Source organism: Littorina saxatilis, linkage group LG5 (genome assembly GCF_037325665.1).
Source record: "Littorina saxatilis isolate snail1 linkage group LG5, US_GU_Lsax_2.0, whole genome shotgun sequence".
NCBI lineage: Eukaryota > Metazoa > Mollusca > Gastropoda > Littorinimorpha > Littorinidae > Littorina > Littorina saxatilis.
Genome location: NC_090249.1, coordinates 61,388,561 through 61,398,901, shown reverse-complemented (window position 1 = coordinate 61,398,901; position 10,341 = coordinate 61,388,561). Strand labels below are relative to the sequence as shown.

General features: G+C 41.0%; 1 protein-coding gene and 1 long non-coding RNA gene across 2 annotated transcripts in view; both read right to left on the bottom strand.

Moving 5' to 3' along the window:
• Nucleotides 1-1,824: 1,824 nt before the first annotated feature.
• On the bottom strand, nucleotides 1,825-2,845 carry LOC138967639 (uncharacterized). The gene is made up of 2 exons (XR_011456004.1): nucleotides 2,791-2,845; nucleotides 1,825-2,270 (listed from the first exon to the last, which is right to left on the bottom strand). It is a non-coding gene; the product is annotated as an uncharacterized lncRNA (long non-coding RNA).
• Nucleotides 2,846-3,344: 499 nt separating this feature from the next.
• LOC138967836 (zinc metalloproteinase-disintegrin-like halysase) overlaps nucleotides 3,345-10,341 on the bottom strand; it is a 17,724-nt gene continuing 10,727 nt past the window's right edge. The window contains exons 8-11 of the mRNA XM_070340493.1: nucleotides 10,194-10,280; nucleotides 5,520-5,623; nucleotides 5,201-5,335; nucleotides 3,345-3,477 (exon numbers count right to left, since the gene is read on the bottom strand). Coding sequence (XP_070196594.1) covers nucleotides 3,345-3,477; nucleotides 5,201-5,335; nucleotides 5,520-5,623; nucleotides 10,194-10,280 — 459 coding nt within the window. The remainder of the gene's footprint in view (nucleotides 3,478-5,200; nucleotides 5,336-5,519; nucleotides 5,624-10,193; nucleotides 10,281-10,341) is intronic.

Below are 10,341 nucleotides of genomic sequence, written 5' to 3'. Positions count from 1 at the left end.
GAGAACGAATCAGTGGTGACAGTCTGAGAGCGGTTCTGGAGGTAGTTCCTAAACCAAGAGAGGGCGGTGTCGTGAATGCCGAACGTGGAACTGAGGCGATCGACGAGTAGCTGGTGGTCGATCGTGTCGAAGGCCGCGGAAAGGTCCAGCAGCAACAAGGGCAGAGACGAGACCGCTATCTGTTGCGTTCAGAAGGTCCGTGGTGATTCGCAGGAGCGCCGTCTCGGTGCTGTGGTGAGGGCGGTACGCAGACTGGTACACTGGCATCAGCGAGTTCCGAGACAGGTGGGCGCTCAACTGCTCCAGGATGATACGCTCCAGAAGCTTGGAGAGGAAGGGCAGGTTGGACACAGGACGGTAGTTCTTCAACTCGTTGACGTCAAGGCCGGGCTTCTTGATGAGTGGGCGGACAACGGCAGACTTGAAGCAGTCGGGAACGACACCTGTGGCCAGGGATATGTTGATGATATCTGTGATAGACGGCAGGAGCTTGTCCAGACACTTGGTGAAGAGGAAGCCTGGCAGGGGATCTAGCTCGCAGGTCTTGATGGCCGTCTTGGTGATGAGTCGCTTGACGTGGTTTTGAGTGACAGGCTGAAAGCACGTGAGGGGGGAGCCGGAGAAGGAAGGGGAGGGTGGGGACGGGACGAAGGGCTGCTGATCGAGTGTTTTCCGAAGCTTGTCAATCTTGTCCTTGAAGAACTCCGAGAATAACAAGTGGCTCTATCCCATCTCCCCCCTTTCCCCGTCGCAATATAACCTTGAACGGTTGAAATCGACGTAAAACACCAAATAAAGAAAGAAAGAAAGCATGTACAATGATCTTGGTGACATAGAGAAAGGTCTTCGTAGTATTGGTAGCGGTGAAATCGTTCAGGAAAGTTTGAATGATGTTCAAAGGACAGTTCAGGAAATTATTTCTGACATTGGTCAAGCTCTTGACAGACAAACGACTAGCATGCAGGTGACTAAGAATCCTACTTCCAGGCATAGCAGTGTTACACTCAGTGTTAAGTCTACCATCCATAAGTCAGCCAGTGTTAAGTCTGCCATCCACAAGTCAGCCAGTGTTATGTCTGCCATTTACAAGCCAGCTAGCTTCAAGTCAGGTAGCAGGAGATCAGGTAGCCAAGCAGTTTCTCGCGCCCAGTCTCTACGCTCTGAAAGTGTTAGCTCGGAAGAGGTGTGCATTTAGAGCACTAATTACTTCCCTTTGTTTATCAAATCTTGAGTCGCCTTGTGGTGAGATATGTGCGCGTTATGAATTCTCGTATTAATTAATTAATTGATTAATTAATTTTATATTTTCAGTCTTACTATGCAGACTTTCTTTATATCAAAGAAACAAATGTATAGCGTTTCTATCTGTGTGGTAAAAGTTGTTATAGAGGCGTAATTAAATGATATTTGTAATGCATTGTGAATAATTATTGTTATTTTTATTCTTCTTGTATGTTTTCATCTTGTAGGCCTATTTTTTCTTCTGTGTGTGCGTGTGTGTGTGTGTGTGTGTGTATGTATGTGTGTGTGTGCGCGCGCGTGTGTGTGTGTGTGTGCGTGTGTGTGTTTGTCTGTCTGTCTTTCTGTCTGTCTGTGTGCATGTCAATATATTAAAGATTGCCCATTATCATTGCTCGCCACACAAAAACAAAACTTGCATGTATGTGCGCGTTCACACACAAAAGTCAAACATCGCAGCGCATCCGACCAGGATACAATTACAAACACACAGAATACAAACACGGATTTTGCACAGGATTTAGAACATGTACATGTTTATTTTGCATAGGATTTAGAACATGCACATGTTTATTTTGCATAGGATTTAGAACATGCACATGTTTATTTTGCATAGGATTTAGAACATGCACATATTTATTTTGCATAGGATTTAGAACATGCACATGTTTATTTTCAAACACACCTAGTTCTTTGCTTGGTAAGCTGCATGTACGGAACATGTACCTTTGGGGTAATTGTTCGACTTACGTGTAAATCGTCGGCTTTTGTCGATTTCTCCTGGTATCTGTTAATATAGACACGTATAACTACAGATGTTCAACATTAAGAAACGATGTACAAATTGTGAATATTATCGTACCTCTGACGATCACGAGAAGCGTTTACACTTGTAATGTAATTAAATATATAAGTAATGGTTATTATGAAAACACCTTCAGCATTCCACAGACGATATTCATCGCAACATTCAGCTTCCTTGCATGCGCGTTCCTTTCCACATTGAAGCGAAGTCCGTTAGAACTCTTTGACTGAAAATATTTAATCACAAAGTGAAAAGGCGTTATCTATCATAAAAAGGCTGTGTTGTAGAATTTAAAGAATTTTTTTAAAGTTGAATAATATTTCGAATTTGTAGCATTCTTCACACGCTTCTATCATGAGTTTAGTTGGTTTGACTCGTTATCATCATATAAGTACACTGAAGGTTTAAATAAACACAAACTCTTCAAAATATCCATTTCAAATCTGAAATACTGGTTCGATTACTCATAATACGAAATTCTAAACCATTATGATTCATAACGTTTTGTACTATGTAGGCTACTAGACAATCCGGCTGGCCACGCACAAATAAATTCTTTGAAAAATGCTCGCTCTTTACGGCGGGCACCTAGGATGTTCTCTAGCGGTGAGTGTTTAATCGAAAGGGTATTTGTACTGCGTGTAAAAGCCTGACAGTGTATGTGACCAGAAACGGATGGTTGACGTGAAGCTGCGTGTACCTTTAAATGAATTTAAAAAAAACAATTGTTAAATGTGAGGACCTACCTGTGTTGTTGTTGTCGATGATGTGCAAACAATATTTCCACGAGTACCTGAACGTGAACAAGGTAGAGTCATTTGTTAAAAACAAAGTGGACATTAAGCAGATAGATGTGAATCAAGTTTGAAGTTGATTATTGTGTGCAGGTGTTTGGAAGTTCTGAATGGGATACGTGTCGTGCATAGAGCAAATGGATAAAGGAATAAAATACTAATTCACGAGGACACCAGGAAAAATAAACAAACAAACAAACAAACAAACTTGATTAAACAAAAGCAACAAAGAACAAGTCGCGTCTGTTGGCTTTACAGAATGAAACTGCACATACTGCACAGTCATGTTTCCATCGAGACAAGTAAGTCTTAAGCTGAACGAAACCCTTTCGAGGAAGACGGAGCTGATTCGGTAGGCTTGGTAACAAAGGCCAACTGAACCTCATTTGCTTAAAACGGATTTTTAAAAATTTATTTTGTATAGATTTGAGCACATTGGTAATCAAAACACAAAATGTGAAATATTATGGATTGAGAATAACAAGACAAAAAGAAAGAAAGACAACTCACGTGAAGGTTGCGTTCAAGACCTGCCTGTAGCACCCCCGGAAGTGGGGAGGCTTGCCTTGCATGAAACCTCTGACGGGGTCGGTGTCAGACGCACAATGTGACATTTGAACTTCGTGTTCCAAGCCCAGACTTGAAAGAAAGTGAAACGAACAAAATGTCATGTTATGTCAAATGTAATAGTCAACCATTTCCACGACTTTATATTCTGGAAAGAAACCGAAATCAAAACTGCAACCAAATGTCCACAGGTAAACACACAAAGTGTTAAGATACATGAACGAAGCCTACTCAACCAACAGACTATTACCAAAATCAATGCATGAGTGTGGTCAAAAATATACCAGGGTTCCATGGGACAAGAACACTTTAAGCTGACACAGGCACAGAGGGACAAGAATCGGTAATTAGGCTGACACTAGCACAGTGGGTCAAGAATCGGTAATTAGGCTGATACAGGCACAGTGGGACAAGAATCGGTAATTAGGCTGACACAGGCACAGTGGAACAAGAATCGGTAATTAGGCTGACACAGGCACAGTGGGACAAGAATCGGTAATTAGGCTGACACAGGCACAGTGGGACAAGAATCGGTAATTAGGCTGACACAGGCACAGTGGGACAAGAATCGGTAATTAGGCTGACACAGGCACTGTGGGACAAGAAACGGTAATTAGGCTGACACAGGCACAGTGGGACAAGAATCGGTAATTAGGCTGACACTGGCACAGTGGGACAAGAATCGGTAATTAGGCTGACACTGGCACAGTGGGACAAGAATCGGTAATAAGGCTGACACAGGCACAGTGGGACAAGAATCGGTAATTAGGCTGACACAGGCACAGAGGGACAAGAATCGGTAATTAGGCTGACACAGGCACAGTGGGACAAGAATCGGTAATTAGGCTGACACAGGCACAGTGGGACAAGAATCGGTAATTAGGCTGACACAGGCACAGTGGGACAAGAATCGGTAATTAGGCTGACAAAGGCACAGAGGGAAGAGAACCAGTAATTAGGCTGACACAGGCACAGTGGGACAAGAATCGGTAATTAGGCTGACACAGGCACAGTGGGAAGAGAATCGGTAATTAGGCTGACAAAGGCACAGTGGGACAAGAATCGGTAATTAGGCTGACACAGGCACAGTGGGAAGAGAATCGGTAATTAGGCTGACACTGGCACAGTGGGACAAGAATCGGTAATTAGGCTGACAAAGGCACAGAGGGAAGAGAATCGACCACTTTACAGGCATGAAACAAAGGGAAAGGCGGATGGTGGCGAGAGAGGTGAAGGTACAGGAAATGTTAAGAGTGCCGTATGCCGGGCTGTGGGTAATGCCCGCCAATGTTTAGCTCAGGCACCGTCGCGGCAGAAGCGCCTTAGGTATATGCAGGAAAATGCAGCGCGATCTTCTGGCCATCTGGCCAACTGTCGTCCTCATCTCTAAGGCAGACTGATACCAAGAGGTGTAAGTTATAAGCTTCAGGCTCAGGCATTTTTAAACGCTCGACTCAAGGCTATTTAAGCTGACTCAGGCACAGAAGAAAACAATATTGAACGCCGCCAAGGACGGTCCCAAGCCCGGCTGAAAAAGGAGGAGGGTTGGGCGTGGGGTTAGCACCCCCTCCCTGTAAAAAAGACTTCGCTACAGAAACGTCAACAACAGAAGAAACAGAAAACTCTATCCTGGGAGAGGAAGGTTCTTCATCAAGCAGACCCATGACGCTGTGTGGTGAAAGCCGAGAGAGAATAAGCTGTTGTTGGCGGCCCATGCCCTGACAGGAGTGACGGGCATTGAGTTGAGTGAGTGAGCAATGGGATGACAAAGTGAATGGAATGAAGCACCACTGACCTGTGTCCGAACTCGTGCAGCTCCGTGAAGTAATTGGTGTTGGCCCCGCCCAAGATGACAATACAGTGCCACCTGGACATACACACACCTCCGATCCACGCCAGTCCGCCTATGCCATTGTGAGTGATGGGCCAGCTGGGAGCAAAACAGTCGGTCATTGTCAGTGAACGATGTTCAAAAATCGTAGCTCTGTCGGATTTGTACGGGTTCTGAACGAGTGAATACGCTCACTTTGTCAGAGTCGCATTTGCTACGCATTATTAGCCATCTAAATAGACTAATTGCCCTCACTAGATAACCCTACAACTGAGACACTCACCCGGTGTGAAGGGTGACCTGGTCATAAGGCAGGCTCTTGGTGCCATTACAGATGGTGTCCATGCGATAAAACATAGAGTCGGACGCGTTTGTCACGTACCAGCTCTGAAACAAATGAGGTAGGACTTGTATGGTTGAGGCTTTAGATCTCTTAAAACGCCTCTATATGTCTTTTTGCTATTACATGTTTCAACGTAGATGATTTCAACAACAACAACAACAACAAACAGCAACAAACAACAACAACATAACAACACAACAACACAACAACACAACAACACAACAACACAAAACAACAAACAAACAAACAAACAAACAAACAAACAAACAACAAACAACACACAAACAAACAACACACAAACAAACAACACACAAGCAAACAACACACAAGCAAACAACACACAAACAAACAACACACAAACAATAAACACACAAACAATAAACACACAAACAAACAACAAACAAACAACAAACAAACAACAACAAACAAACAAACAAACAAAAAACATGTCGCGTAAGGCAAAAATACAACATTTAGTCAAGCTGTCGAACTCACAGAATGAAACTGAACGCAATGCAATTTTTCAGCAAGACTGTATACCCGTAGCATCGTCAGTCCACCGCTCATGACAAAGGCATTGAAATTGACAAGAAGAGCGGGGTAGTAGTTGCGCTGAGAAGGATAGCACGCTTTTCTGTACCACACTTCGTTTTAACTTTCTGAGCGTGTTTTTAATCCAAACATATCATATCTATATGTTTTTGGAATCAGGAACCGACAAGAAATAAGATGAAAGTGTTTCTAAATTGTTTTGGAAAATTTAATTTTGATAAAAAAATTTATATTTTTAATTTTCAGAGCTTGTTTTTAATCCAAATAATATTTATATGTTTTTAGAATCAGAAAATGATGAAGAATAAGATGAACGTACATTTGGATCGTTTTATAAAACAAAATGGTTTTTTTACAATTTTCAGATTTTTAATGACCAAAGTCATTAATTAATTTTTAAGCCACCAAGCTGAAATGCAATACCGAAGTCCGGCCTTTGTCGATGATTGCTTGGCCAAAATTTCAATCAATTTGATTGAAAAATGAGGGTGTGACAGTGCCGCCTCAACTTTTACAAAAAGCCGGATATGACGTCATCAAAGGTATTTATCGAAAAAAAGAAAAAAACATTCGGGGATATCATTCCCAGGAACTCTCATGTAAAATTTCATAAAGATCGGTCTAGTAGTTTGGTCTGCACACACACACACACACACACACACACACACACACACACACACACACACACACACACACACACACACACACACACACACACACACACACACACACACACACAGAGAAAGAGCATAGGTGAAACTGTACAAGAAAGCGAGACACTAGATCTAGATATGTCAGTCTGCATGTAGCCTACTTACAGGGACACGACTGCCAACTAGTCTCGGCCCGCTCAAAATAATAATGACCGAGACTTTCAGTACTTCCTTCGCGTGACGTCTAACCCTCTTACGTCATAATGTGACGTCAATGTAATGTGACGTCTTCAAATGTTAGAGTTTCTACCTCAGACATACACACGCACAGACGCACGCACGCACATACGCACGCACGCACAGACAGACAAAGTTACGATCGCATAGGCTACACTTACGTGAGCCAACAAACAAACAAACAAACAACAAACAAACAAACAATAAACAACAACAACAACAACATTCTTATTTGCTGTTCGGTCGTCACGCTCCGTCTGAAACTATGGTATTTTACATAGGTGTAAACCGACCAGAATTCCCGTTTTTATATTTAGTCAAGTTTTGACTAAATATTTTAACATCGAGGGGGAATCGAAACGAGGGTCGTGGTGTATGTGCGTGTGTGCGTGCGTGTGTGCGTGTGTGTGTGTTTGTGTGTGTGTGTTGAGCGATTCACACTAAACTACTGGACCGATCTTTATGAAATTTGACATGAGAGTTCCTGGGTATGAAATCCCCATACGTTTTTTTCATTTTTTTGATAAATGTCTTTGATGACGTCATATCCGGCTTTTCGTGAAAGTTGAGGCGGCACTATCACGCCCTCATTTTTCAACCAAATTGGTTGAAATTTTGGTCAAGTAATCTTCGACGAAGCCCGGACTTTGGTATTGCATTTCAGCTTGGTGGCTTAAAAATTATTTAATGACTTTGGTCATTAAAAATCTGAAAATTGTAAAAAAAATAAAAATTTATAAAACGATCCAAATTTACGTTTATCTTATTCTCCATCATTTGCTGATTCCAAAAACATATAAATATGTTATATTCGGATTAAAAACAAGCTCTGAAAATTAAATATATAAAAATTATTATTAAAAAATTTTTTTCGAAATCAATTTAAAAACACTTTTATCTTATTCCTTGTCGGTTCCTGATTCCAAAAACATATAGATATGATATGTTTGGATTAAAAACACGCTCAGAAAGTTAAAACGAAGAGAGGTACAGAAAAGCGTGCTATCCTTCCCAGCGCAAGTACTACCCCGCTCTTCTTGTCAACTTCACTGCCTTTGCCATGAGCGGTGGACTGACGATGCTACGAGTATACGGTCTTGCTGAAAAATTGCATTGCGTTCTGTTTCATTCTGTGAGTTCGACAGCTACTTGACTAAATGTTGTATTTTCGTCTTACGTGACTTGTTACATTTAGTCAAGTTTTGACTAAAATTGTTTTAACATAGAGGGGGAATCGAGACGAGGGCCGTGGTGTTTGTGTGTGTGTCTGTTTGTGTACAGCGCTTCACAGTAAACTACTGGACCGATCTTTATGAAATTTTACATGAGAGTTCTGGGGTATGATATCCCCAGACGTTTAATCATTTTTTGGATAAATGTCTTGGATGACGTCATATCCGGCTTTTTGTAAAAGTTCAGGCGGCACTGTCACACCCTCATTTTTCAATAAAATTCATTGAAATTTTGGCCAGGCAATCTTCGACGAAGGCCGGACTTTGGTATTGCGCTTCAGCTTGGAGGCTTAAAAATTAATTAATTAATTTGGTCATTAAAAATCTGAAAATTGTAATTAAAATAATGTTTTTATAAAACGATCCAAAATTACGTTCATCTTATTTTTCATCATTTTCTGATTCCAAAAACATATAAATATGTTATATTCGGATTAAAAACAAGCTCTGAAATTTAAAAATATAAAAAATAATGATTAAAATAACATTTCTGAAATCGATTTACAAACAAGTTCATCTTATTCCTTGTCGGTTCCTGATTCCAAAAACATATAGATATGATATGTTTGGATTAAAAACACGCTCAGAAAGTTAAAACGAAGAGAGGTACAGAAAAGCGTGCTATGCAGCACAGCACAACCACTACTGCGCTAAACAGGCTCGTCGATTTCACTGCCGTTTGCACGAGCGGCGGACTACGGTCATTGTGACAAAATGCATTGCGTTCAGTTTCATTCTGTGAGTTCCACAGCTTGACTAAATGTAGTAATTTCGTCTTACGCGACTTGTTATTTAGTCTTTGTGAATGGGTGCTTTTAAACGTGGTATTACCAATGCGTTGTCATGCATCATGGTGTGTAGCTGTACACTGCATCGAGAGTAGGACAGGCCACAGAATGATGCTTTCATAAAATGACTTGGACGAGTTGGTCACCAAACTGTCCAAAGGGAAGTAAGCGCTCTAAATGGATACGATATGTGTAATAGAGTAAGTGAGAGTTATGCTGAACCATTGTCCTGGCACCTGCGAGAGTAAGAAGCATTGAATTAACAAGTCGTGTAAGGCGAAAATACAATATTTAGTCAAGTAGCTGCCATTTTTCAGCAAGACCGTATACTCGTAGCATCGTCAGTCCACCGCTCATGGCAAAGGCAGTGAAATTGACAAGAAGAGCGGGGTAGTAGTTGCGCTAAGAAGGATAGCACGCTTTTCTGTACCTCTCTTTGTTTTAACTTTCTGAGCGTGTTTTTAATCCAAACATATCATATCTATATGTTTTTGGAATCAGGAACCGACAAGGAATAAGATGAAAGTGTTTTTAAATTGATTTGGACAATTTGATTTTGATAATAATTTTTATATATTTAATTTTCAGAGCTTGTTTTTAATCCGAATATAACATATTTATATGTTTTTGGAATCAGCAAATGATGGAGAATAAGATAAACGTAAATTTGGATCGTTTTATAAATTTTTATTTTTTTTTACAATTTTCAGATTTTTAATGACCAAAGTCATTAATTAATTTTTAAGCCACCAAGCTGAAATGCAATACCGAACCCCGGGCTTCGTCGAAGATTACTTGACCAAAATTTCAACCAATTTGGTTGAAAAATGAGGGCGTGACAGTGCCGCCTCAACTTTCACGAAAAGCCGGATATGACGTCATCAAAGACATTTATCAAAAAAATGAAAAAAACGTTCGGGGATTTCATACCCAGGAACTCTCATGTCAAATTTCATAAAGATCGGTCCAGTAGTTTAGTCTGAATCGCTGTACACACACACACAGACACACACACACACGCACACACGCACACACGCACATACACCACGAACCTCGTTTCGATTCCCCCTCGATGTTAAAATATTTATTCAAAACTTGACTAAATATAAAAAGCGACTTTCATCCTCCATTGTGTACGATGTTGTTACTTACAGGATTGATTCTCCAGATCTCGAGGGCGACCAGCTTGAGAGTGATGTTCCATCCGATAAATTGGTCGTCTCCGAAGATATTGGCAACCTACACAAACAATGTGCTTCATTTCATTCAAGATCTGAGAAACAAAGAGAAATGAGCGCTC